Here is a 24,562-nt window from a genome sequence, read left to right on the forward strand (position 1 = left end):
CGTCAGGCACATTTGTCAACAGGGCAAGACTGAGCCCACCTAATCAAGAGTCTAAACCACATTTACTTCACCATGGTGATGTGATTCAGTTGGGTGTGGATTACCAAGGAGGTATCGAAGGTAAAAAAAAAAAAACAAGTGAGGGGATAAAAGGGAGGGACACTAAAGAAAAAAAAAACTTGAAACAATAGAAATTTATCGTTGTGTGAAGATGCGAATCGAGATAAATCAGACACCCACCAGCCAAACAGGCTCATCGTACTGGTAAGCACCAACAAAAATCTATTTTTATAACAATGCTGAAAAATATATTCATTATATGAACACACAAAAAAGTCTGAATTCGTTCAAGACGTTGCGTAATTTAGCTGCTGTGGCAGACGAAGTGGATGAATGTTGTATTTGTTTATATGCAATTGCACCTTTCCAAGCATTGTTTGTAGCGCCCTGTTCACACACTTTTCATTTCAAGTGTTCCTATCCACTCTTGAACAATTATCCTGGATTTACTTGTCCGTTATGTCGATCGTATGCGGACTTAAATGCGAATGTGGCTATTGATACAGAGGATGTCATTCAAATGTTACGTTCACAACCCTCTTCCTCCTCTTCTCCACCCACCACGCGAGGTAATAAGCATATAATCTTAAAAAGAATCTCACCCTGACTATTTTTTTTTTTTTATGTTTGTTATATATAAAGACTTTCCTACGACAACTTTAATTAAAGTTGATAACCTACACGTGCAACGTAAGTAGTCAAAAGACAATATTTTCTCCTTAATATAAACACCACGCTAAGCTACCCACTCCTTCCCTACCTCCCTATAAATATAGTGGATGATCTCATACTCTCTGACGACTTGTAATCTGTAACATAAACCCCCCCCCCCCCCTCATTTTTTTTTTCTTCTCATTGTATCAATAATAAAAAGACACGCATACACACACGTTTTTTTTTTTTTAAAGCAAGAGTTCAAATATATTATGCACAAAAAAAAAAAAAAAAAAAAATATTTACTCTTGAGATCTGAGACGAGCACCAGCGTTGGTGACCTTGACGTTAAGTTGAGCAGCACGTTCAAGGATGGAGACACGCTTCTTGGAAGAGACGTTGTGAGCGATTTCAGCAGCATAAGAACGGTTGTGCATCAACAAGAGGTTGAGTTCACGGACGTTAGAGACAACGAACTTGCGGAAACCGTTGGGCAAGATGTTACGAGTCTTCTTGGCGGAACCATAACCGATCTTGGGCATGGGGGCTTGACCCTTGAAACGTCTACGCATGTTACAATCAATACCCTTGGGCTTTCTCCAAGATTCCTGTCATTGTGTGTAAATGTTAGTATTGTCTCTTCCGTTCCGTTTATATCCTATCTATTACTTACACCAACACGCATGAAGCGGTTAGATTGATGACGCTTGAAGGTAGCAGTACGCTTCTTGATAATGTTATGCTTGACAGCAGGAGTGACCATTGTTTACTACAAGTTTTTTTTTATAACGTGTTAAAAAAAAATAATTGAATTCATGTACAATGGAAAGAATCAAGGGTAGCCCTTTTTGTATATATATATAAAACATGTGTCGCATATTTTTCCAATGGGCTGAATTGAGAAATGTTGTGCTGCATTATTTTTTTTTATTTTTTTATCAATGATGTCGGGTTGTTTCTATCTCTCTCTCTTTTCATAGAATTAAATCGAACGTATGAGGTGATGGTTGATAGAGTGCGATGCGATGGATTAAAAGAGGAACACATGTTTTTTTTTTGTTTGGCTTGCCCTTGATTCTCGTTAGATGTAAAAACTTACTCTCGGGACGAATGGATGGATGCAAAGAGAGAGTATTAAAAAAAATCCATCTGCGATATGGCTTTACCATGTGCGCTCGCGGCTCCCCCACACACACAATGCGCACACACCACACACACACACACACACCCCCCCCCCAAACTGACACACCGCAACTTTTTTTTGGGATTTTTTTTTTTTTTTTTTTTTTTCGGCTGGCCCGGACGGGATGACCGGAGCCCGAAAAAAAAAATATAAATATAATAAAAGGAGCCACAGTAGACAGACATTTAGACAGAGGAATGCTGTTGTGTGCTATATTTATTTATATACACATTGTAAAGGCCTTTTTCTCTCTTTGTTTAAAAAAAAAAGGGGAAATAGAGATATCAGCTATATAAAAAGTTGTTTATTACAATATAACTGTTTATGTACATGAATCATGATTACGACTGTAATTTTTAATATATATTGCGTAAACTAATTTCCTTTTGCCTTAGGGAGAAATGATTAAAAAAGTGGACAATAAGCCTTTTTGTGCTTTACCTCGGGTAAAACTATTCGTTTTGTGGCGTTAGAGCTAAAAATGATTGGTTACCCACCTAGTTTTTTTTTTTTTTTTATCATGTATAAATAGGAAGCTTTTATGCTTATCTTCTTTTTTCTTCTTCTTATATAAAAAAAATAAACAATAAAACAAATGACAGAAATCACTACTTTACATTCTCACGAAAGCCTTCCTAAAAGAATACGTTCAGCATCTGCTCGTATCTTTTCGTTAAATAGCGACAGCTTTAACCCAAAACGGTCTACATGTCACATACAACCCACAACGACAATGAAATGGTTACCACGTATCCGATCACGGTCTGCCTCCTCTGCGTCATCTACATTCTCTGTCGTCTTTTCATCATCACCGCATGCTTCATATATCGAACCCAACCATCACCATGGATCCCATTTTGACCCCAGTGTCTCACTCGACGTCGTCTCTTCCGAATTGGAAGATCTCTATCGTACAGCCAAGGAAGAGGTGAGTTTGCTTGATGTAAATCACTGGCATTTTTTATTAACACTATATAAATTTTAGATTGCAGATGCAATAGAGTCACAGGATTCCATCTATTATGAGGGAGATCAATTGGCTGCACAATTAGCATTTGAAAACTGTAAAGCGAAATACGATGATGCCATGCAATTATTTGGTGATACCGCCAATGCTGTCAAATTTCGATTTCGTTGGGAATCTGATCTTTATCATTTACAATTGACCTTAAAGACACTACCAGCGCCTACTTTATCCATTTATGACTAGAATAACCCCATCCAAAAAAGAATAAAAATAGTGTATTTGTATATTCGCCCTCATTGTACATATAAATCTCGGCATTTTTATTGTTATTGGAAGGGTAAGCTACCCCTTAAAAAAAATTATTTATAGGTGGCATCTAAACGACTACGTAAATGTTCATGAGCAGTCAAGACATGACCATCACTACCGACAGCTGTGATTGTTTGATCTACAAGAGCGGAAGGAACAGGTAGTAAAGGTACACTGTCATTGGGATGAGCGAAAAAAGGAATCGAGTAACGATCCAGATGATTGTGTTCTGGTAAGAAGGTAACACGATGCTTAGTGGATTTTAATAATCCACCTGTCCATATTTCCATTTGATCGCCCACGTTGACTGTGATAGCACCTGGGATTAAAGGCGCGGAGATCCATGATGTACGACTTGCTTGTACCTCTAAGCCTGGTACATCCTTTTGAAAGAGCAACGTAATAGATCCATAATCTGAATGAGCACCAGCACGTACAATTTCCTTGTATTCCGCTTCACCCCCACGTGGATATTTCAAAAAACGAAGAATTTCAGCGGAACCTTCCTGTTGATGTCTTTCCTTGAAGAATTCTTTACCTCCTTTCTCTTTTGGAATCTTTATCATGTGTGTGTGTGTGAGTAATTTTAAAATAGACCTCTGATTGTTGATTGTTTACCTCTAATGCAATCGCAAAAGCCTCCAATACTTGAAGTGCTGTAGCATGACAATCCTATTTTTTTTATTATTATAAGCATGATATAATTCTCTCACTCTCTTCATGGAATTAGACTTACGTTGGAGAACTTGTCCAAGAAGGCCACATTTTTTTCAAACAAGGTTGGAAGTGGAGCAAAGGGTTTACCATCTTTAAAGTTTCTAAAGTTAAACCCCCTAGAAAAAAAACACAAAAGGTGTCACTTTATTTTCTCTCTTTTGCATTTGTGTGACTTACTCTTTATGGTCGCCTTGTCTCTGGTTCTCAGGATCCAATCTTTACAGAGTGAGATTTAGAAGTTAATGATAACCTTTTTTTTTTGAGGGGGAGGATGAAAACTACTTTACGTTTCGCTGTATATTTGAGAGTAACCATGGTTTGTATCGTCAATCAAGTGTTGACGCTTTTCTTGAGTAGGTAAATCAAAGTATTCCTTGCTCTATATAGATATATATATATACAATAAGTTTTTTTTTTCGTGTGATCTAAGTGGGCCCACCCTTTCTTTTTTTTTTTTTACCAGTTCAAAGGCTCGATCGATATCCTGCTGAGGCAAATCATGATTGATCATGTAAAAGAAACCAATGGATTTACAGGCTTGAAGGACATCTTGAGCAACCTTGTTTGGGTTTGTCTTGTAATCAGCAAAGTCTACAATAGGGATAGTTTCTACAGTCATATTTTTATTAATGGATACAGAACGAGTATTAAGAGAGAGAGAAAAAAAAAAGGAGGGGGGGTCGTTCCTGAAAAAAAAGAAGATGGTTTATTTATACAAAGTATCATGCGCGGAGATTTAAACGTCACATCTATAATGTATACATGTTATTTTTTTTTTTTTTAGGATGAGTCGTCGATAGATAAGATGGAAAGACGGGGTGGGGTATATTTACTTATTGCTATATCTGTCTCTCTCTCTCTCTTTTTTTTTTTACATCTAAATTTCTTGTTTTTAAGATTTTTATTTTACAATTTTTTTTTTTTTGTTGTGCGCATGTAACAAAATAAGAGGGTGTGTATATAATTCTACTGACTGGGAAAAAAAAAAGATTTAAAAGGGCATGGAACTCTTTTGCTTTGCTAATTCCTTCAACTTGTCCTATTAAAAAAAAAAAACAGAGAGTTTAATATTCCTGCATACACACACATTGCGTTTTTTTTTTTTTAAAAAAAAAGTGCTTTTTACCTCCTTCCATGCTTGAATAGTTTGAGGCATCTTTTCCAAATTACGTTTAATGTTGGCTTGTCTTTCAGCACGCATACGTTCGTGTTTCTCCAACTTGTTGGGCTTATAACGTAATGGTTTGGCGGGAGTAGGTGCAGCTAATCCAATCGATGTAGGTTCCACACCTTGTTGAAGACAGGCCTTTCTCAAATCGTTTTGTACACGCTTAGACACTTGAGCTGGTCTCCAAAATGATTTGCCTTTCTCTGCATTGTGAACCAATTGAGCCTTAATATCGCCTTCCACAAGTTTGGTGGTGTTGAGCTTGCTCAAGAATTTAGGAGAAAACACACGATAGGTTGACATTTTTTGTTATGTTCTAATGAATATATTCAAAAAAAAATAAAAAAAAAAATAAAATGGTAGGACCTAGGGTCAGCGGCGAAATGGCTAGTTTGAAAGCAGACAGTCACAAACAGAGTCACCTTTTTTTTTTTTTTTTTTTTATAAGGTCTCTACTGCTTGAGGGGGAGATGACTGAGTAGATCAGGTAACTCAAAGGGCGAATCTCTTTTGATTTTCAGTAGATTTTTTTTTTTTACAGTTGTCTGTGATAAGATAGCATTTTTGCCTTTCCAATCAATCTTTTAGGAGGAACATTGTAGCAAGCCCCAGTTATTCTTGCTGGTAAATCCTCTTTAGTTTAAAATCGACTAAATATTTGACCTTTTTTTTTTTTTAACTTCAGACGAGCAAGGAATAAGATATAAAATTGCTTACTATCCTGTCTCTCACTACTGTCACCATAGCATCCGATCTCGTTTGATAAGTATGGATAGGTGCATTCATTTATAATTATATAATATCCTTTTCATTTTTGAATCACGTGAAAGTCTACACGTCAATTGACGTGCCCATATCGTCTAAACTTTCATAGGATGATTGATTTCTGTTTTCCATAAAATCTGCTTCACTGTCATTACAATCTACTACTGGAACGCAGATATACCAAGTTTTGATTTGCTTGGGAGGTTTTTTTTGCGTATGTTTCTATTTTAAGTAAAGGCCCAAACATTATGAAAGATGAAACAAGTAATTAAATCATTCTGACATTAGCTTCTGTTTATTTATAAATAAAGCTGGTTCACACACTTTATTCTTCCTTTCTTTTCCTTTAACATACTTCTATCGACTGAAAGTAACTGATAAAGTAAAAAGGTTAGTTAGTAATGACTCTTGTTTCTTTGAAAAGACACTAAATCGAAAAAAGTTATTATTGCGGTATATTGCAGCTGCGGCTAATCTTTGCTATAGGAGGGCGACTTCCTAGGCAGGGATCTTGAGTTTTTTTTTTTTGGAACTCGCAGGCTGTGAATAGCTGGGATTGGGCTGTAAATAGTTGTGATCAAATACTCTATTGGTAATAGAGCCTATTACGAGAAGTGTCAATATTAATAAAGATCTTTATTTCTTTTTAAGAATTACACTTACTTGTTGGCCTTATGAATAACTTTCGCAAAAATTAAAAGTCGTAATGGGTTATTCGAAACCACACAAAGAAAAGACAAAGAGAACGATGTTCACTAAACACCATTCATGTCCTGATTGACTGTCGTCTGCTTCACTTGTTGATCACAGTTGTCTTTCTGGTTATGATGAATACGACAAATATATCCAGCAGAGGAGTCACAAAAGTTCGTATCTACAAGTACAAGATAAAAAAAATATAATAAGTAACAAAAAAAAACGTAAGGTATGTTTATGATTTTACTTACCAGACAGTCAAAGTCCCCCGAATGAGCCAAACCACGCAACGAATCGGGGGGGGGGCTTATTATAAAGCAAGGACATCATGTCTTTTACAAACTTTTGCTGATTTAGAGCCATACCAAAGTTCTTTTGTCTGATCCTAAGATCGACACCATTCACGGCAGCTATTTCCGGAGAATTAAAGATGGGCAGATTAGATCCTGCCCATAGCCTTACGTTCTCCATCTTTTCAACCTCAGCCAGACAGTTCTGTCCGTGTTTAAGACTAGCTGACAGAGATTTGCTAGCCTTTTCCGAACTTAATTATGAGAAGAAGAAAAAAAAATGAGTATATTATTATAAATCACACTTTAATATACTTACCCCCGACAGATAATCTTGGGGTCATCAAAAGCCGTATCTATGAATCGCCCTACCTGTCTCATCATGTCCCCTTCTGTAGTTGATTGGTAAGGGGTAAATAAACCCAAAAAAGTGTAAAATATCCCAGAAGGGTATTTCTTACCCACTCACGGGCAGGGCATGCCTCTTCCTTGTCTAATTTCTTTTTTAAGGTTTCCGCATTATCAATATCTTTAAGCAGATCAACGTCTTCTTTCAAAGAAGCAGGTAGATCGTTGTGAAGCTAATAATTCCAACAATCTCCTGCTTTGAAAAGTACTTCCATTTTTTTTTCAAAAATAACGGAAGTAATAATCATACGTGATCGATAATCATTACTTCCAAAACATGTTTCTATATTATTAAATAAGGATTATCAATTTTTCTAAGAGAGTAAATAATATCATAAATATAACTAATTTGGCACCTGATATACTCACCCCCTTACAATGTTTTGGAAAAAAAAAAAAAAAAAACGTCTACAACACCCACGACTTTTTCTCATTGAAATCATTGGACTTACAGAGCCATCCTGGCCAAAACCTGCCAACCATTACGATCACGCCTATTTACAGTCTTCCCATCAACTGGGTGTCTAAAACCCCAAGAAACTAAACCTGGGAGAACGCCATCATATAGCAAAGAGCTGTAGGCGTAGTCGTGATAGCATAAAAATTGCTTAATGTATCTTTTTTATTCCTTTTTTTTTAGAGTAAAACGACAGCTAATAATTTAAGCGATCCTTGAAAAGAAAGTTGTCATTGTTAACTAACCTTTTTACAATATTGATTACTTTCATACAAAAGAAATATGAGTATGTTAAGGGAAGAAGAAAAAGGGAGAAAGAAAAAAGCGTGTGAACGAAGTCTTTGTTTATTTTATCAAAAAAAAAAAGTGTTTATTTTTAGACTGATAAACAAGTGTAGCTGGCTTATGTCAGGATGATTTAATTGCTTATTTAATCAGTCATAATGTTTCAGCCTTTACTTATAAAGGAAGCATGATAAACCCCCCAGAGACTTACAAGCCATTCTGAATATAATCATTGTTTATCAGCGTTTCAGCAATTTAGTAGCTTAAGAGTCATATACTACTTTACAGTAATACTTGGATTCAGTCAAACAGCTAAATCGGTGCCATAATTGGTGTGAAGCGTCCTAACTTTCAAACCAAAATAGAAAGAGTGGTTTTAAACTGGTAGTAGTGTGATGGCATGGTCTTTTTAGTGTTTGTTGATGGGAATATGGATCAGGATAGTTACGTGGATGTAATGTCCAATAATCCCGTTTATCTCAAAGCTACTCAAATTGACAGAGGATAATTGCATTTATCAAGGAGAGGATAGTTCTCCTTGTCATGTGTGCTTGAGTGAGAGGGGGGGGGGTTATTCCTGGTGGTGGAAAAAGTCACAAATGGGAGACATGACTTGCCCAAAATCTAAGATTGAAACCTGATGACGGGCGAACTCTCTTGCGGGATGAAGCGTTATTTAACAGCCACAAATTCAGGACGTTGCTACAGCGTAAGAAGTTTATCGAACGAGTTTAAAAAAAATTGTTCTGTGATGCACCATTAAATCGACCTTTAGTTCAGTATCTTGAGATAAACCAATCTTTTAATATTTATAAATACATAGAGGAGGAGAGAAAATAGCTCCAAGAATAACCATAACCACACATATCCCTACTCCATCTCTCGTTTTCCAATCTATACATCCTATTCTACTTGTCATCCAATCATTAGATCTGCATACATTACAGACGCTAAATAAATCATGCATTCGATGCTTGAAACTTCTTTGCCACAATTATACTCTAACTGCTTGTAACTGCAGTCAAAATCCTTTACATTGTCCATTTATTATCAATTACTCAACCTTATTATCCTCAGATTAATCAAGTTTTTTTTTTTTCTGTCCAATGTAAATTAATTAGTCCTGGTATATAAAAGCAGTATTTAATATTAGTTTGTGGGAAGGGAGGTAGTGTTTCTAACATGTTTATCAACTAATAAAAACGCAATGTTTTCCCAATCTGTGGGGCCTCTTGGCAAAAGTGTATGCATAAATATTGTAAATACTAATCATACATAGGCGATTTTAAATGAATCTCAAAAAATTTCAACGTGGGTATTCCAAAGGTCCTTGTATACGTACAATGATGTCTTTCCATTATGATTATCTACAATGTAATCCGTCAATTGTTCAGTGATGTTATCAAGGCTGATAGTTTCTCCAGCCGCAGTTAGACAATCAATAGCCTTGGGAATCTCTATTTTATAACAAATGAGAATCTGCAACTATATGTTTGATTTGAAAGTACCTTTGGTAAATGCTTCTGTTCCGAAAACTTTAGACATATTATAGTATTATAGATAAAAATAAAAAAATAAAATGCAGCAGGCCCAAATGTATCAGATTATTTAAATATTAAATGGTTGATGAAACGAACAAATTAAATCATTCTGACATAAGCTCTTGTTTATCAGCCTACAAATAAAGCTGGTTCACACGCTTTATTATTCACCTTTTTCTTTTCCCTTAACATAATTTTTTTTTTATCGTAAATGAAAGTAACGTATAACATAAAAAGGTTAGTTAGTAATTGACTCTTGTTTCTTTGAAAAAGACGCTAACAATTGAAAAAAAAAAAGATATATGGCAGCTACAGATAGTCTTTGCCATAGGAGGGGCGACCTCCCAAGCAGGGTTCTTGAGTTTTGGAACTCACAGCCTGTGAATAACAGGGATTGCACTGTAAATGGTTGGGATCATATTGGCCTGCTGGGCTTGGCCATAAATCCTGTAAGTGGCATAAAATAATACGGAGGTCTAGACAATACCTTTAAAAAAAAAAAGTACTTACAAAAAAAAAAAGGCGGCATTCTCCTTTGCTTTTTCCATAATGTCTGAATCTTCCAGCAACACCAGTTCTGATTTCTTTAAGGAACACTGAAGGTATATATTTACTCCCGTATCAATTTATAGTCGCAAATTCTAATTTCATAAAATAGAAATCAAAAATGCCATTCGTTTTTTTTTTGGAAGCGGCTGGACTGACGATTACTGTCAACGCCATAAGTAATCAGTTAACAGATTGCATTGTACAAGATTACGATGGAGCAAAGTCCCCGTTTGTGTATTTATTAAATACACTTTTTCGGCGCACTTTTCGAAAAAAATTAAGCTCATTAAGAGAAAAAAAAAGATTGCTTCAAAGTCCGAAAAAAAAGTAGGTTAAAATTGCTCCAATGTTTGAGGACTTGGAGCCAGACAAATGCTGGAAGTTTGTCAACAGGAACCACTGTAGAAGAGAGGATGAAGGAGTTTGCAGTTGAATGCAACTACGAACAGTAAGGATCCTTAAAGTCTCACTGTGAAGTCAATCAGGCGATATTAACTTATTGCATTAGTCCCGTACACTCTTTGGTTTTAGATACAAACGAGAAAGCATGGACTAACTACTTTACGGAAGAAGAGCTGGCTAAAGTCAAAGCATTCAAAGTCAAGGAACTCGGCAGTTTACCTGTTTCCTACTATCCATCGAAACTCTGGCGGGAAGACACTTTTTTTAAATTATCTTTTAAATAAAAAAACTTGTACAGACGTTAATGGAGCCATGCCCTCATTGTTATATATATAAAAAAAGGGTAACAGATATTGAGTTAAAAGGCTTAAAAGTGACCTTAAATAAACAGAGGATAAATTACTTCTTTTATTTAAGAAGAAGAAGATACTTGAACTTGAAGGTATGATACCAGTGTAAAGAAAAAAAAAACCTCTTTTTCAATTAATACAGAAGAGGAAAAACCTGTTATTATAGGGTATGCATTAATGAAAAAAAAAAAAAGTTTAATAAGAGTGTGAGCGTTGTTTCACCAAGAACTTTATGTCAAAATGCTAAATATGTGTACAACATGATAACTTTATCGGGTTGATGTAAACTCTAAAAGGGGGGTTGTTTCCCCATGAAAAAAAAAACCTTGATGTAGATTTTACATCAAACTGGGACAGGGGGGGGGGGGACGAAGCCTGATGATAAATCACTCGATGATAAATCACACCTTTTTTTTTTTTTTTTTGAGGGGTAAGGCATATCCTGCATCAAAGTCTTGATAATAAAAATGTCAGAACGAAACAGACATAATAATAAACTTTAATTTGTTGCATCAACCTAAATACGGTAAAAAAACAAAAAAAAAAGGGTGTGGGTCATGCTTTGTACACAAAAAAAAAAAAAGTGATCGAGGGTTTGAGTTCTTAAAATAGCAAAAAGAAGTTTTCTTGTCCAGACCTCTTTGGAAATCGTGACAATAAAGGGGGTAGGCGGCAAAAGTTTTACTTGTAAGAAGGTTCTATTAAAAACACTGTGTGGGAAGAATAATATATACGGGATAAAAAAAAAAATCAGCATTTGAATCACGATTTATGGAATGTCGGGTTTTATTATGTTGATGATGATGATAAAAAAAAAAAAAATGGGTATTCTTTTATTTATGTATTAAGATTTTAAAGCATACGGTCTACAACATTAAGGGCTAAAAAGACAACAAAGGTACATACAGGAACACAGACAACACCATAACTCCAGAAAAGCATACGTAACATTTCCTCTTCAAAGATATTATTGACTTGGGTAATTTGGACGAGGTTAATGGCAGTAGGTGTACAACCAAGAACGATCATCATGGTGATAAAGACAGGATCACCAGCCAAGAGAGAGAATTGAGCGCCATAAAGAACAAAGAGGACGACAAGAGGAACAACGAGGAAAGGCATCAAACACATACGAATAGCAATAGCGAGAGCTACTGGTTTTTTCATTTCTGGTGCGGCAGGATGTTGTGACTCGGAAATGGAGACAAGTTGAGCGCCTAGACAGGTGAGGATTAAAGGAACAGCAGCTTTACCACAACCTTCAATGGCTTTTGTGAAGGAAGGATAGAGAAAAGATTGTTTATCGAAAAAGATACCCTTGAGAGGAGTTAAGCCAACAAACAAAGCTAGAAAGGCAGCATACAATGGAGGTGACATGAAACCTGTGATCTTTTTGAGGATGATCTGGAAGATATTATCATTGGCAGGTATTTGTTTGTTTTTGTTTTTGTTTGTTTGAGGTAATAATGAACTAGACTCATCTACCGAGATAGTAACAGAACTGAGTTGTCTGGATGGCATAGTATCACGTTTTCCGGCTGCGGCGGCTTTAGATGAAGAGAGGTATTCTTCATCCTCTTGTTCGGTGTCATCTGAGCCTGAACTAATAGAAGCAGAGGTGGATGCATTATTACTGAATGAGTGATAGGTAGATGAAATAACAGGCACAACTACTTCTTCATCGGCAATGGTAGAAGTATCATCATCATCCCTCTTTTGTAATAATTGGTAACCATATGACCAACGAATCAAATTACCAAAGATGGCAAAGAACAGGGTATACGATATTCCTCTAAAATGGATAAAAAAAGGTTAGCGTCATTTTTTTTTTTTTTCTAATGTACATTTTTAAATATGTACCTTGCTGCTACTGCTTCTGACGTGTCATCTGATCCCCAGAACAAGATATGAGCGGCTTCAGAAACCGCTAAACTGGAAATGATGGCGATCGGCAGAGAATTGGAATTGGAGAACATGACACAGGCCAATACGAAACGACGATAAGCTGGGCTTAAACCAGCCAATCGAGTGATGAGTTGACTGCACGAATAGTTTAAAATGGCAAAAGTCAAATAGAACATGGGGATAGGCCAAAAGGCCAAGAGTTTCTCTAGTGAAATGACGGATGCGATATTGGAGAATAAAAGGCAAGGTGTGAAGAATACGAGATTAAGTTTAGATAACCACTGCGATTGAAAAAATTATAATAAAAACTTTTAGCCTTATTTTTTTCCTCTTTCTCTTATGTAAACCCCTTTTCATTATTATTACCCTTTGTTTATCCATATTGAAGTATCCATGTTTTGCCAACACACTGCCAAGAAACACTACAACCATGACCTGTAAGATAGCCTAATGGTGAATTGGGTTAGCGTTCAATTCATCTACTTGTGCGTGTCTTTATGTCTAATATACCTGGACAGCAGCAATTATTAAGTTCAACATTATCAAGAAATAAAAATAAAAAAATGTATGGAGAAAAGTGAAAGAAAAGAGAAGGAAAAGATACGAAAAATATGTTATTTTTATAGTCCTACAGCTCATATTTTTTTTTTTTTTTTTTTTTTTTAGACAGCCCAAAGGAAAAATCCTGCAATTCTAATTTCGCTTCTGATTTGGTTTGTTTCATCATTATTATTACTTTTTGTGAAACTGCAAATCTATTTACAAAAACACACACAAAAAAAAAAAAAATCCGCGTTTGGATGAATCAAAACCCTTCCTATTGGGGGGGGGGGGAGGAAGGGTGAGAGATTTCAATAACCGCACTTTTTTTTTTCTAAACCCAATCCCCTAATGGGGGGTTTTTTTTTTCCACCAGTTTAAACATTGAGGCTGGTATTTGTTATGATTTACAAAGACTTATGATCGAAAAGAGTAAATAACTATGCTCATATGCCAAGATAGTGTCTTAATATAAATGGACAAAAGGTCACGACTTTATGTTTTGTGATAGGATCAGTTCCCAGTTTTTTTTTTATCAGGTCCAATTACGCTGTTAGGGAAACTCGATTAAGAAGACATCCTTCTATTCATTGTACGTGTATTTTCTGTAAAAGGAGGAGTTTCTGAGCTTAAAGATGCTGTCGAAACCTTTATTAATTTGAGACAGTCATCTTTCATGCATTGTTCTTCCATCTCGGGTTTGTTTATAATTATTGATGTGCCAATACCATATCGCAAAGACTAGTTCTTTCGAGAAGTCTTTATTTCATAAAAACTGATAAGAAGCCCAAGGTGATTATGCCAAGATTGAATTCACCAAAAGGTTTGAGCCTATTACTTAGGAAACATTCCCAAAACCGCTTAAAGCTTACATAACCTACTGCTAAACTTTATAATTGTCTATACAAACAATAAGGGTAAAATGTTTATTTTCAGCAAAAACAAAAAAAAAAAATAATCTAAGCAGACTTGAATAAAAGAATGGCAATTTGACCATGGTAAAAGTAAATGAAATGCTTGGACTCTACATGTATTAAATATTAGTAAAAAATACAAAAAAAACAAAAAGAGAATATATATATATTTTTACCGTGAGTAACAAAACTACCAAAGTTACGTCCAACAACACAATGCCAAGTGGGACCTTTTTTTTTACGTAGATGTTAATTTCTGCTCTCTTTCTTTCTCTCTTTACTGCTCATCTAAAATAACTTACCATATTTACGGTCAAATTCACGCTTGATGTGTGCAGCAATGTCCTTTTCGATATTATACTTTTCCAAAGCTTGTGTGGAGCACTCGATGGCTTCTTGTTGCATCTCCTCACTCATGTCAACACTCTTGATTACGGCTTTTGCATCAGACATCTTTTTTAAAAAGTAGATTAATAACAGTGAGAAACAAAAAAAGAACCCTCTCTTTCTCCCTAATTTTACCTTTAAAAAAAACTGTTTATTTATCAACCAAGATAGAAAAGGGGGGGAGAGAGAAGCAGACGAGGGGAGGGGGAGGGGGACGGTGATGAAAAAAATAAAGGAAAACAAGAACGTGGTGGAATTGCTTAAACAAAGTCACACTCTACACACCACCAAAAAAAAAAAAAATAATTAAATGGTAATGGTAGGTGTGGTCTCAAGGTAAACTTTGGGTATAGGTAAAAGGTTATGATCAGCCCCAGGAAAAGCGGGTTTAACCCAATAAGGTGGTGGACCCACTGTCATGCATTGTTCGTCAATAAAACCTTGGTATTGATCAAATATCGTGTAATCAAACGACGCATAGTTCTGGATATTAAAATCTCGAGTTTTTTGTTGTGACACATGGCTTTCGATACTTTTGGGTGCGCAGTCTCCTTCTTCTTTGTCTGTCACACACATTTCCTCTTGTCCAATGATGGGGGTGTACACAGGTTGATACCCTTTACTGTCGATACGAGACCACTGAATATGCTGGAAAAAAGGGTGTCGCGCGATACCATGCCAACCAGACACAACGCCATGACCCAATCGTTTTTTAGGGTCTTTTTCCAGTAGCTGATATATATGACATCATGTTAGTCTCATTTTTTTTTCTGTTAGATTTAAACTTACGCTGCGGAGGGCCGATCGACAGTGAAGTGAGGCTTGACGGGGATACGTAATGTCCTCGGTTAGGACATGTCGACCTAACTGAGTTATGTCTGTGCAATGAGTCCAAGGGCGCTAATAAAAAATAATTCAAAAGCAGGGTGAGTTACACACACACACACACACACACACAAAAAAAAAGAACATTTCATCATGGTGATGCGTATCAAAAATTTACTTTGCCGTACAAGCATTCATAAAACGTAATGCCTAGACTCCACCAATCCACGTCTTCGTCATATCCTTCTCCTCTAAACATTTCCGGTGCTAATAATATACAAATATGTTTAGTTCCAACTAACGAATAAAAGATGGGAAATAGCGTCTATGCGTTACCAAAGTAGACGGCAGTGCCTGCCATGGAGGTGAGTTTCCTGCTGCGTTTGGGAAGACGACAAGCGATATTAAAATCTGCTAGATGAACATGACCTTCTGCGTCCAGTAATATATTCTCTGGCTTGATATCTCTAATCATTGGTTATAAGTCGACTGTATATAAGCATGTAGTATCTATAGAGAGAGAGAGAGAAAGAGAGAATTACCTGTGAACGATGGATTGTGAGTGTAGATATTTGACAGCACAAATAAGTTCTGCGATCCAAAACTTGATTGTGTTTTCATCATGCTGTTTTGTTGATAGATGGAATCGTAAATCGCCAGCTGACCTACAGAGGGGAGGGGGTAAATAACAATCATGTGTGAAGAGTGGGATAGATATATTTACATGAGATCCATGGCCATAAATAAGCAATGCGTGTTTTGAAATGCAAAACGCATATTACAAACAAGTGGATGATCTAAGCATTCTAGAATGTTTCGTTCTCGAATAATATTGGCTACGGTATGAATACATTGATTTTTTCGCATCACTTTAAGCGCGTAAAGCTTTTGTTTTCGTTGGACCTTGTATACCTGTTATTTTAATCGTTAAACCTTATAATTTTTTTTTTTTATTATGCGTTTTTTATTACTTTGCTAAACGCGCCTTGTCCCAGTGGCTTTAGAATTTGAAATTGTGACAAGTTTACAGCTTTTTTTTTAAAGAGGAGGGTTAATTTTTATTTTCTGTTTTTTTTGGGGGGAGGGTTGTTCACTTTTTTACATTGGCCTTCACTTTGTGGTATACTATCGACATTCCCCATGTTATGAAACTCTTGTTCTATTTTTACAATTCAAGAAAGAGAGAAAAAAAGAAAATAGAAAAAAAAAGCTGAAAAAAAAAAAAAAAAAACGCCTGGTTCCACCACATGATGGAATCAACACATCACACGCGTTTACGCCCAGCCCTTTTTTTATATGTCAAAAAAAAAAAAAGGGCTGTTACACAAAAGGTTTCAGGGCAACCATCTAAACGCACACACCAAGTTTCCACAAAATAGTTTCAAAAATTAAAGTTTATTGTTTTTTTTTCTATGAGCCATAGGTCAATATTTCGTTTACGACGCCAGCCGCTACCGTCTCTCCATCTTTACGTAACATGACGCGACCTAATTGTTTATTGTCCTTGAAGGTTTCCAAGGGGATAGGACGTTGAGAGAGTTTGATTTGAACTTTAGCCGTCATGCCTTTGGACAGACAACGTGGGTTCTTCTTGATGACTTCTCCTGTGGATTTATCCAGGACCTCAATCAGTTTAGCAATAAATGCAGGTTCATCTAAACTGCCGTGATGCAGTACGACAGGATATCCTGGCGTGATGGGGATACGAATGTCAAACACCACAATTTGTGCTTCAAACGTACTTGTCACCGGAACTGGCTTCGATGCTGTACACACCAGACATCCGTTACTATTATTATTTTTTTTGTGTGCAACACACATTTTAGTTTCATCCTTCCCATCATTTATCCCACTTTCCCTTTTCCCTTCTTTCTAATTTTTACCTCAGATTCATAATGTCCAGATTCACAAGCGTCATCAAGACGGAATCACCAGCTGCAGCCCAATTAGCGGGTTCTTCGTTCACTTGCATGGTTTTCACATACCCTAATTCATTACCGGGAACGATCATCACTTGCTCACCCACTTGCATACTTCCAGACTCAATGTTACCTGCCACCGAGACACCACCACTACTACCAATACCTCCCTTGAAGAAATCCGTCACGCGCATACGCAAAGGTTTATCAAGCAATCGCACAGGAGGAGCAAACCCATCAATATGTTGCATTAACGATCCACCCTTATACCATTGTAATTCGGGAAGTGTGCTTCTTTTAATGAGGTTTTCACCAGTTAAACCAGAGACGGGTACAAAGACCAAGTTGGATTTCTTGAAACCTACATGCACAAGATAGGACTTTAATTTGGTTTGAATTTCATCGAAACGTGATTGATTCCAGAGAGCCATGTCTAATTTATTGATGGCGATGATGAGTTGTTGTACACCAAGACTTCTGGCAAGGACCGCATGTTCCTTGGTCTGTCCACCCGCATCAAACCCTGCTTCAAAGGCGTTGGTAGAAGCATCTACCACAAGGATAGCAGCGTCGGCTTGTGCTGTACCTGAAATCATGTTGGGAATAAAATCGCGATGACCCGGTGCATCCAGTAACGTAAAGGATTTATGTTCGGTCTCGAAATGGTTGGTGGCAATATCCATGGTAATACCACGATCCCGTTCCTCACCTGTCTCATCCAATACCCAGGCATAGGCAAACGAACCTTTACCTATCTTTTGAGAGTCACGTTCAAATTTACGCATTGTACGTTCATTTACTTGTCCCAGGTCATAGAGGAAATGTCCCATCAGCGTGGATTTACCCGCATCCACATGACCAATCACGACCAGGTTTAACTTGGGTTTGGCACTCGATCGTTTCTGATATTCTTCAGAGATATTCACTCGTTTGGAAGATGGGATCTTGGCCAAGGGTTCGGATTTTGTCACAGGTTGGAATCCCATGGCGCTCATCTCTTGTGAAATCTCTTCTTCATCTGATAAGTATTCAATCGTGTCTTCCTTATTGTTCTTGGCTTTCGATGCAGCAGCAGCAGCAGCAGCAGCGGCGGCGGCGGCAGCAGCGGATTTTTTATCGGCGGCAGCTAGATAAAAAGAGAGAAAATGTTAAAAGGTGTGTGTGTGTGTGTGTGAGTGGTGTTGGTTTATATGAGAGAGAGAGAGAGAAAGAGAGGAGGAAGGAGAAAAAGAGAGAGAGAAAGAGAAAGAGGGAGAGGTTATTAGTTTTTGTTGGTGTTGGGTCGTTGACTTTGAGCAGCAAATACAATATCATCAGGACTAGGTCGATCAAACTGAAAGACATGAACGGAAACAGAATGTGATTTTTGAGGAGGAGGAAGGAAAGGAGGCGAAGGTTGAGGTTGAAACAAGAATTGAGCAGCTAAAGAAGGTTTAGCTACAAGTGGATTCGATTCCTCCTCCTCCTCCTTCTCCTCTGCTTCGGTTACTACTGCAGGTGCCTTGTGTTGGATAGGCGCGTGTTTGACAGATGGCTTGGGTTTGGAAGTGATGGTGGTGATAGGGTTAGGAAGACTCGTGGTAGGTTTACTAGGTCGTGAAGCGAGACTGGATAAAGAACCGAGTTTGGTGGTGGTGGTAGAGGGTGAGGTATTGGCTAGACGAGAGAGACTGGAGGAAGCAGGTTTGGTAGCAGATCGCGTAGCTAAACTCTGTAAAGAAGAGGAAACGGGTTTGGCGTTTGATGCTAATGATGCTAATGAAGAAGGCTTTTGCATCTTTTGCTTTAGAAGCGATAAACTGTTTGTTTGACGTGTGTTGGATAAACTGGCAAGTGAAGGTTTGTCGCTCATGCTAATGTTTTGATAAAAAGAGAGGGGGTGTTAGTTGGGTGTTAACTGCATGCCTGTGTAAGTATGTGTGTGTGTGTGTGTTTTTTTTACCTTTTAAAAAAAAAATGTGAAAGGGAAAGAAAAGGAAAAAAGTCGGGGTATTGTGTGTGTGTGGGGGACTCTCATATAAAAAAAAAAAAGAAAAAAAATGAAACTTACCTTTTTTGGCTTGTTCTTTGGCCTTTTTCTTGTCTTCAATGGCCTTTTGTTTCTCGATTTTATCTGTGAAGGGTTTTAGTGAAAAGGGTTGATTGTGAATGAAGAGAGAAAGAGAGGTTTACCGAGTGCCCATTCCAAGGTTTCTTCTTTATCGAAAAAGTAATACCAAAGGGCTTCCTTGATCTCTTTGGCTGTCAAGAAGCTGTCCTCTCCAATGATGCTGTGAATGTAGGCTAATCCGTCGTCTAATTTATCTAAATCTTCATTACTCATTTCTGTCTCGTCAACTAGAAAGAGTTTTTTTTGTTTGGTGAGTTTTTCTTTTTTTCCTCCCCGGGTGTTTTTATAGAATATATATCTCACTTGTGTTTTCATCGTATTCACTCTCGTATTCTTCTTCATCGAGAATATCTACAGTTTTTTTTTTTTTTTTTAGTTGTTTCTTTGTGACATGGGCTTGTTTTTTTTCATAATTTACCGTCAATGTCTAAATTTCTTACTGCTCTATGTCGCGACATTTCTATAATATGCTGTAAAAGAAAGGTAAAAAAAAAAAAAAAAATGTGTTGCTGCGAGTTTCTCTTTTAAAAAAAAAAGAAACTGACTTTGTCCAAATAGGGAAACAATGACGACTCCGTTGTTGTCCAATTTTATAAGAGCCGCCTCCCCCACCCCCCTTCACCGCAGTGAGGTAATTGCCTGACAAAGACTTGTGTATGTTCGCTTTACAATGGTTGACTTGATGCTAGTCAAAGCGTATGTTCGCATTGATTCTTAGTCAGCAACGGAGGGTCCACTTTGCGTATGTGTGTGTGAGAGGGATCAGAGTTGATTCCTTCGGGGACGATCACGTAAGAGATACTCATGCTTAATTGCATAGAGAATAAAGACATTGGGAGACACTGGTGTTGTCTGCGATAAGAGATTGTATTATGTAATACAGTATAAAGAAAAAAGATCCCTATCGAAAGGGAAACGCAAAACCTTCTTTTTTCGTAACACATTGCACGGAGCTTCAACCCCTCTCGCAAACACAGATAAATTATAAAAAAGAACGCCTTCTCTCTTTTTTTCTTCTTCTTATTTATCTTTAATATAATGCCTGGAGATAATAAAGTGGCGAACCCACAACCTGTTGTTGCAGGCGAAGGTTCTGCAGCCACTGGGGCACCACCACCTCAACAAAAGAGTTTTATTCAAAAGTATGCTGGATCGGTTATTCAGATGATCATCTTTTGGATAGCAATGAGAGCTATTTCCAACGGTAAAAGTTCTTTCCTAATGAACAAAAAAAAAAAAAAAGAGAGAGAGAATTGTTTTATTGACACTAATGTAACAGGTATGAAGTCACCCGAAGTCGCTGTTCCCCATGCCCCTGTGACGACAACAAGCGATGGCCAACAAGTGGTATCTCAACCTACGTTTGTTCCTGGAGCTACCACGTTGCGTGATTATGCCTCTGTACCTTCAAATGTCTACTATTTCCCTAATCCCTCCGTCCCACTTTCTGTGCTTCCTGAGAGCTTTATTCCTCTCTGGCAACCTCGTACACCCATGGACTTGTCCGTGTATGTGAGCGAAGAAGAATATTTCACGAATTATGAAGCACAACCTGATTGGAAAACCACTGAATTGTATTACAGTGAAGATTTTGAAGCCAGAGAACACAAGATTGAGATTCCCGCTACCAAGGTACAATATAGATTTTTCAAATAGTGTGTGTGTGTGTGTGTATATATATGCTTATAGAATTGTAAATGATAGACAATTCAACATAATGGTACGGTTTATGCTCACGTCTTTCTTACTCAACATGGTATTTCCATTGATCCTCGTAGTCAGGGTTATAATCCTGATGCTGCCGTCTATGTTCGACATGTGTTGACCAAGTTCTTGCCTCAAAAATCTCTTGTGAAGCAAAAGAAATTATTAGGCAAGCATGAGGATGAAGAAGAGGTGGAAGAGGAAGAAGTAATTGTTGAAAAAGTGGTAAGAGACCGATTATTTGAAAAAAAAAAGAACGCAACATTTAACAGATTGGTGGATGGTTTGTAGGAGGAGAAAACAGAAGGAGGACCTGGTGGTATTGTGGGACTTGGAGCCAACTTGATTGGAGATTTAACGCGTCGAGCTCCCAAGGTTGCTTACTGGCACCCAAATGTGACACTTAGTTTGGTGAACAGTCATCGTGCACCTCTCCCCAAGAATAGTTTGCAACCACCCGTGATTAAATTTGTTCAGTTTGATCAAGCCATGTCGCGTGATCCTTCTGGTAAGTTTGGCTATTACCGACCTATTTTGTTTCCCAATGATTTCTGGGTGCTTCAATCAAACGCGTATGCAGTGAATGAAACCGTGGAGATGTTACCCTTGAATATTCGTGTGGAGTCTATTTCAATGTGGAAGTTTAATATTTTTGCCACCTTGGATGATTCCATGAAGCAACAGAGCCAGAATCCATTAGGAGGAATGTCAAGTGGAGATATGGATGAGATCAAGCGTATGTTTATCGAGACCAATCCCATTCTTTTGGGTACCACCATTGCCGTCAGTTGTCTTCATTCGTTGTTTGAGATGCTTGCCTTCAAGAATGATATCGCCTTTTGGAAGCAAAAATCTAACAGTGCAGGTATCTCTGTGCGTACCTTGATTGTCAATATCTTTTTCCAGATTGTGATTTTCTTGTACCTGTTTGATAATAACCAGGAGACATCGTGGATGGTCTTGATCAGCCAAGGCTTTGGTTTGGTCATTGAGTTATGGAAGGTGTTTAAGGCGCTCAAGTATGAATTGATCTGGACTCCCGGGTCTTGGATTCCTTCCTTGGGACAACAAGAGTCGAAGCAGTCGGAAGAAGAAGATGAGACAGCTAAATATGATGCCATTGCTTTCAAGTACTTGAAATGGCTTTCATACCCCTTATTGGCTGGTTATGCCATTTATTCCTTGTATTATGATGAGCACAAGAGTTGGTACTCATATGTGATTCATACCTTGGTCCAATTCGTGTACATGTTTGGATTTATTACTATGTTACCTCAATTGTATATCAATTACCGTCTCAAGAGTGTAAGTGGACGATATATTTTCTATTTTGGAATTTTTTGCATTAATTCCCTTCTCTTTTTTTTTTTTTAAATAGGTTGCTCATATGCCTTGGAAGACATTGATGTACAAGTCGTTGAATACGTTTATTGATGATTTGTTTGCGTTTGTGATCAAGATGCCTACTTTGCATCGATTGGCTTGTCTTCGTGATGATTTTGTCTTTTTCGTGTATATTTATCAACGTCATGCTTACAAGGTAGATCCTACTCGTGCTAATGAATATGGACAAGTGGGTGAAGGAGATGTCAAGGATGAGAAGAAGGCTTTGGAAGAATCCAAGAAGGATAAATAGAATACATATTTTTTTGTGTTCACAAATAAATTTTATTTGATGTATATATTTTTTTTTTGTGGGGGTGTGGGGGGTAAGAAACTTTATATTGCTGATATTTTTTTTTTTTGAAGTTTTTTTTTCTTTGTACAAATCTAGATACGCTCAAGAGCTTCCATGATAGAAATACTGTTACCACGAATGACCTAACATTAAACCATGTGTTAAACATCTCTTTATAAACCCCCTCCACTAATTCAAATTAATAAAAAAAAAATACTTTACCACCATGCCAATGTTGTTCTTTTCAGTCGCACTAATTTCTTCAATAGTTTCATCCAAGACAATGTTCATGAAGGGATCGAAACCACGAAGGACACCAGTCACCTTACGGTTTCCGTTTAATTGAAGCGAAAGACGCTTGTCCATGTATCTATTGAAGGATGGTGAATAAACAGAAAAAAAAAGATCGATGAACAAGTATAATTTACTTTTTTAACTCTGGTGTGGTTGTCTTTCCCATTGATATGATAAAAAGGCTACAAAGATAACAAAAAACAAAAAAAAACGCGCGTGGTTAGAAATGCCCTATAGTCGACTAATTTATCTAATGAACAAACCTGGTTTAACAACTATCAAGGTTATACAGAAGAAGAAGAAGAAGAAAAAAAAAGAAGAAGCCGGAGCCAAACATTTTTTTTTTCACATACTACCTGAGCTGCAAAATATTTTTGTCTGTACGTCATCAGATCGCTTCATGCTTTTTCTAAAAAAAAAAAAAAATTATTCCCTTCATTTAATAAATAAAAAAAAAAGGTACACTCAGTATGGATTTCTCGATCTACCCGAGAGGTATAACAGATTGATTTATAAAGACATAGTGCGTTTATTTTAGCTTGATTCTAAAGAATTTTCTCACAGTTTGAACATTAGAAAAGGCGCTCCCCGGGTAAATCCACATCCTACTACACGTTTCTCAAGTTGCAATTTTCTTGCTTGGGGGGAAGCAAAGCTTACATGTAACTAGGTTACCAAATTAAGATTTGCTAGCGAGGGGGGGTATATTAATCATCTTTGCTCCCATCCCAACCAAAGAAAATTGGTTCATGCGTTATGAACAAGAAAATAGTATAGTCTTATTCTTGTGATTATCTTTAGTTGAAAGGTATCACGCATGTCCTTTTGCATTGAAAACTGTCAAATTGAGATTTGGGCACCGCATCCTTTTTTATTTGGCTGCCTAGCTGGCTGACTGGGCGGGTGTTAACTCATACTTTTTTTTTTTCGCTTTGAACCCCCCCTCCCTTACTTCAAAATAATTTTTTTTTTAATAATGGCACAACCAAATAAATTCTATACCTTTGTCTTAATGTGCACAGGCATGGCTGCTGGCAGTACTGTTGTTAACCGAGTAAGTTTTTATTTTTATTTTTTATGCATGCCTTACACTTTTTTTTTCCGTACCGTCAACTAAATTCTTTACTCCATTGGTATATAAAAGATCATGAAGCCTGATATGGTAACTAATAAAGCAGCTTGTTTTTCTGTCAATGTGACTCATTCGTTTTCAATGTCTATAGAGAATTCCCAAGATTCAACTTCCCAAAAAGACTGAATAAGACTTTGTTACCCGATTGTAGAAAAAAAAGATATAAAAATAAAAGAAGGGGTTCCCACATTGATAGATGCCCCCCCCCCCATTAGACCAGCAGCTACGATATTCCTTCTTTTTATTGCTTGAGAGAGTACAATGACACTAGTTTTTTTTTCTTCTTTTGCGATAAGAGGAAACGTGTGTGTATTTAAATATTAAATCCAGATTGTCATGATTTGTTTAAATGA

General features: G+C 37.1%; 16 protein-coding genes across 16 annotated transcripts; 4 read left to right on the forward strand and 12 right to left on the reverse strand.

The window, feature by feature from the left end:
* On the forward strand, positions 1 to 967 carry EV154DRAFT_516851 (uncharacterized protein; the record flags this gene model as incomplete). Its single annotated transcript, XM_051602427.1, has 4 exons — positions 1 to 120; positions 192 to 264; positions 337 to 629; positions 703 to 967. Coding segments are annotated over 4 exons (542 nt in total), but the record flags the coding sequence as incomplete, so codon positions are not given.
* On the reverse strand, positions 957 to 1,629 carry EV154DRAFT_303057 (50S ribosomal protein L32). The gene is made up of 2 exons (XM_051594871.1): positions 1,388 to 1,629; positions 957 to 1,322 (listed from the first exon to the last, which is right to left on the reverse strand). Exons 1-2 carry the CDS (start codon positions 1,475 to 1,477, stop codon positions 1,017 to 1,019), a joined length of 396 nt encoding a protein of 131 aa, XP_051455058.1. The 5' UTR covers positions 1,478 to 1,629; the 3' UTR covers positions 957 to 1,016.
* An 857-nt stretch (positions 1,630 to 2,486) lies between these two features.
* Positions 2,487 to 3,156, forward strand: EV154DRAFT_553629 (uncharacterized protein). The gene is made up of 2 exons (XM_051605139.1): positions 2,487 to 2,825; positions 2,883 to 3,156. The coding sequence occupies exons 1-2, from the start codon at positions 2,493 to 2,495 to the stop codon at positions 3,105 to 3,107; spliced, it is 558 nt and encodes a 185-aa protein (XP_051455059.1). The 5' UTR covers positions 2,487 to 2,492; the 3' UTR covers positions 3,108 to 3,156.
* EV154DRAFT_604595 (uncharacterized protein) lies at positions 3,141 to 4,573 on the reverse strand. Its single transcript, XM_051607411.1, has 6 exons — positions 4,351 to 4,573; positions 4,178 to 4,269; positions 4,068 to 4,106; positions 3,910 to 4,006; positions 3,792 to 3,845; positions 3,141 to 3,730 (listed from the first exon to the last, which is right to left on the reverse strand). The coding sequence occupies exons 1-6, from the start codon at positions 4,507 to 4,509 to the stop codon at positions 3,224 to 3,226; spliced, it is 948 nt and encodes a 315-aa protein (XP_051455060.1). The 5' UTR covers positions 4,510 to 4,573; the 3' UTR covers positions 3,141 to 3,223.
* Positions 4,574 to 4,772: 199 nt separating this feature from the next.
* EV154DRAFT_516864 (uncharacterized protein) lies at positions 4,773 to 5,447 on the reverse strand. Its single transcript, XM_051602428.1, has 2 exons — positions 5,017 to 5,447; positions 4,773 to 4,929 (listed from the first exon to the last, which is right to left on the reverse strand). The coding sequence occupies exons 1-2, from the start codon at positions 5,359 to 5,361 to the stop codon at positions 4,882 to 4,884; spliced, it is 393 nt and encodes a 130-aa protein (XP_051455061.1). The 5' UTR covers positions 5,362 to 5,447; the 3' UTR covers positions 4,773 to 4,881.
* Positions 5,448 to 6,409: 962 nt separating this feature from the next.
* EV154DRAFT_604597 (uncharacterized protein) lies at positions 6,410 to 7,482 on the reverse strand (the record flags this gene model as incomplete). Its single annotated transcript, XM_051607412.1, has 7 exons — positions 6,410 to 6,425; positions 6,487 to 6,505; positions 6,587 to 6,697; positions 6,885 to 7,063; positions 7,129 to 7,201; positions 7,279 to 7,390; positions 7,468 to 7,482. The coding sequence occupies 7 exons, from the start codon at positions 7,480 to 7,482 to the stop codon at positions 6,410 to 6,412; spliced, it is 525 nt and encodes a 174-aa protein (XP_051455062.1).
* A 1,773-nt stretch (positions 7,483 to 9,255) lies between these two features.
* On the reverse strand, positions 9,256 to 9,504 carry EV154DRAFT_566136 (uncharacterized protein; the record flags this gene model as incomplete). Its single annotated transcript, XM_051605937.1, has 2 exons — positions 9,256 to 9,416; positions 9,468 to 9,504. The coding sequence occupies 2 exons, from the start codon at positions 9,502 to 9,504 to the stop codon at positions 9,256 to 9,258; spliced, it is 198 nt and encodes a 65-aa protein (XP_051455063.1).
* Positions 9,505 to 9,814: 310 nt separating this feature from the next.
* On the forward strand, positions 9,815 to 10,748 carry EV154DRAFT_516873 (uncharacterized protein). Its single transcript, XM_051602429.1, has 3 exons — positions 9,815 to 10,102; positions 10,159 to 10,497; positions 10,558 to 10,748. The coding sequence occupies exon 2, from the start codon at positions 10,168 to 10,170 to the stop codon at positions 10,378 to 10,380; it is 213 nt and encodes a 70-aa protein (XP_051455064.1). The 5' UTR covers positions 9,815 to 10,102; positions 10,159 to 10,167; the 3' UTR covers positions 10,381 to 10,497; positions 10,558 to 10,748.
* Positions 10,749 to 11,563: 815 nt separating this feature from the next.
* Positions 11,564 to 13,370, reverse strand: EV154DRAFT_516875 (auxin efflux carrier). Its single transcript, XM_051602430.1, has 4 exons — positions 13,217 to 13,370; positions 13,073 to 13,153; positions 12,662 to 12,987; positions 11,564 to 12,593 (listed from the first exon to the last, which is right to left on the reverse strand). Exons 1-4 carry the CDS (start codon positions 13,343 to 13,345, stop codon positions 11,654 to 11,656), a joined length of 1,476 nt encoding a protein of 491 aa, XP_051455065.1. The 5' UTR covers positions 13,346 to 13,370; the 3' UTR covers positions 11,564 to 11,653.
* A 753-nt stretch (positions 13,371 to 14,123) lies between these two features.
* EV154DRAFT_516883 (dynein light chain 1, cytoplasmic) lies at positions 14,124 to 14,920 on the reverse strand. Its single transcript, XM_051602431.1, has 3 exons — positions 14,463 to 14,920; positions 14,337 to 14,390; positions 14,124 to 14,270 (listed from the first exon to the last, which is right to left on the reverse strand). The coding sequence occupies exons 1-3, from the start codon at positions 14,611 to 14,613 to the stop codon at positions 14,206 to 14,208; spliced, it is 270 nt and encodes an 89-aa protein (XP_051455066.1). The 5' UTR covers positions 14,614 to 14,920; the 3' UTR covers positions 14,124 to 14,205.
* Positions 14,751 to 16,636, reverse strand: EV154DRAFT_516884 (kinase C-like protein). Its single transcript, XM_051602432.1, has 8 exons — positions 16,475 to 16,636; positions 16,344 to 16,402; positions 16,097 to 16,284; positions 15,915 to 16,037; positions 15,709 to 15,839; positions 15,551 to 15,639; positions 15,337 to 15,447; positions 14,751 to 15,279 (listed from the first exon to the last, which is right to left on the reverse strand). Exons 1-8 carry the CDS (start codon positions 16,512 to 16,514, stop codon positions 14,854 to 14,856), a joined length of 1,167 nt encoding a protein of 388 aa, XP_051455067.1. The 5' UTR covers positions 16,515 to 16,636; the 3' UTR covers positions 14,751 to 14,853.
* Positions 16,637 to 16,748: 112 nt separating this feature from the next.
* Positions 16,749 to 18,391, reverse strand: EV154DRAFT_516888 (P-loop containing nucleoside triphosphate hydrolase protein). The gene is made up of 2 exons (XM_051602433.1): positions 17,256 to 18,391; positions 16,749 to 17,161 (listed from the first exon to the last, which is right to left on the reverse strand). The coding sequence occupies exons 1-2, from the start codon at positions 18,284 to 18,286 to the stop codon at positions 16,783 to 16,785; spliced, it is 1,410 nt and encodes a 469-aa protein (XP_051455068.1). The 5' UTR covers positions 18,287 to 18,391; the 3' UTR covers positions 16,749 to 16,782.
* Positions 18,392 to 18,419: 28 nt separating this feature from the next.
* EV154DRAFT_303232 (uncharacterized protein) lies at positions 18,420 to 19,408 on the reverse strand. Its single transcript, XM_051594872.1, has 2 exons — positions 19,342 to 19,408; positions 18,420 to 19,144 (listed from the first exon to the last, which is right to left on the reverse strand). Exon 2 carries the CDS (start codon positions 19,141 to 19,143, stop codon positions 18,553 to 18,555), a length of 591 nt encoding a protein of 196 aa, XP_051455069.1. The 5' UTR covers position 19,144; positions 19,342 to 19,408; the 3' UTR covers positions 18,420 to 18,552.
* EV154DRAFT_566141 (uncharacterized protein) lies at positions 19,174 to 19,859 on the reverse strand (the record flags this gene model as incomplete). The annotated part of the gene is made up of 5 exons (XM_051605938.1): positions 19,174 to 19,196; positions 19,342 to 19,404; positions 19,464 to 19,628; positions 19,705 to 19,752; positions 19,820 to 19,859. 5 exons carry the CDS (start codon positions 19,857 to 19,859, stop codon positions 19,174 to 19,176), a joined length of 339 nt encoding a protein of 112 aa, XP_051455070.1.
* Positions 19,860 to 20,173: 314 nt separating this feature from the next.
* Positions 20,174 to 22,751, forward strand: EV154DRAFT_303255 (cleft lip and palate transmembrane protein 1-domain-containing protein). Its single transcript, XM_051594873.1, has 5 exons — positions 20,174 to 20,605; positions 20,681 to 21,033; positions 21,106 to 21,330; positions 21,397 to 22,410; positions 22,484 to 22,751. Exons 1-5 carry the CDS (start codon positions 20,440 to 20,442, stop codon positions 22,739 to 22,741), a joined length of 2,016 nt encoding a protein of 671 aa, XP_051455071.1. The 5' UTR covers positions 20,174 to 20,439; the 3' UTR covers positions 22,742 to 22,751.
* Positions 22,749 to 23,425, reverse strand: EV154DRAFT_516896 (ribonucleoprotein LSM domain-containing protein). The gene is made up of 4 exons (XM_051602434.1): positions 23,341 to 23,425; positions 23,212 to 23,259; positions 23,006 to 23,153; positions 22,749 to 22,926 (listed from the first exon to the last, which is right to left on the reverse strand). Exons 2-4 carry the CDS (start codon positions 23,241 to 23,243, stop codon positions 22,876 to 22,878), a joined length of 231 nt encoding a protein of 76 aa, XP_051455072.1. The 5' UTR covers positions 23,244 to 23,259; positions 23,341 to 23,425; the 3' UTR covers positions 22,749 to 22,875.
* Positions 23,426 to 24,562: the final 1,137 nt, after the last annotated feature.

Source organism: Mucor mucedo (genome assembly GCF_025094135.1).
Source record: "Mucor mucedo strain NRRL 3635 chromosome Unknown EV154scaffold_82, whole genome shotgun sequence".
NCBI classification, from domain to species: Eukaryota; Fungi; Mucoromycota; class Mucoromycetes; order Mucorales; family Mucoraceae; genus Mucor; species Mucor mucedo.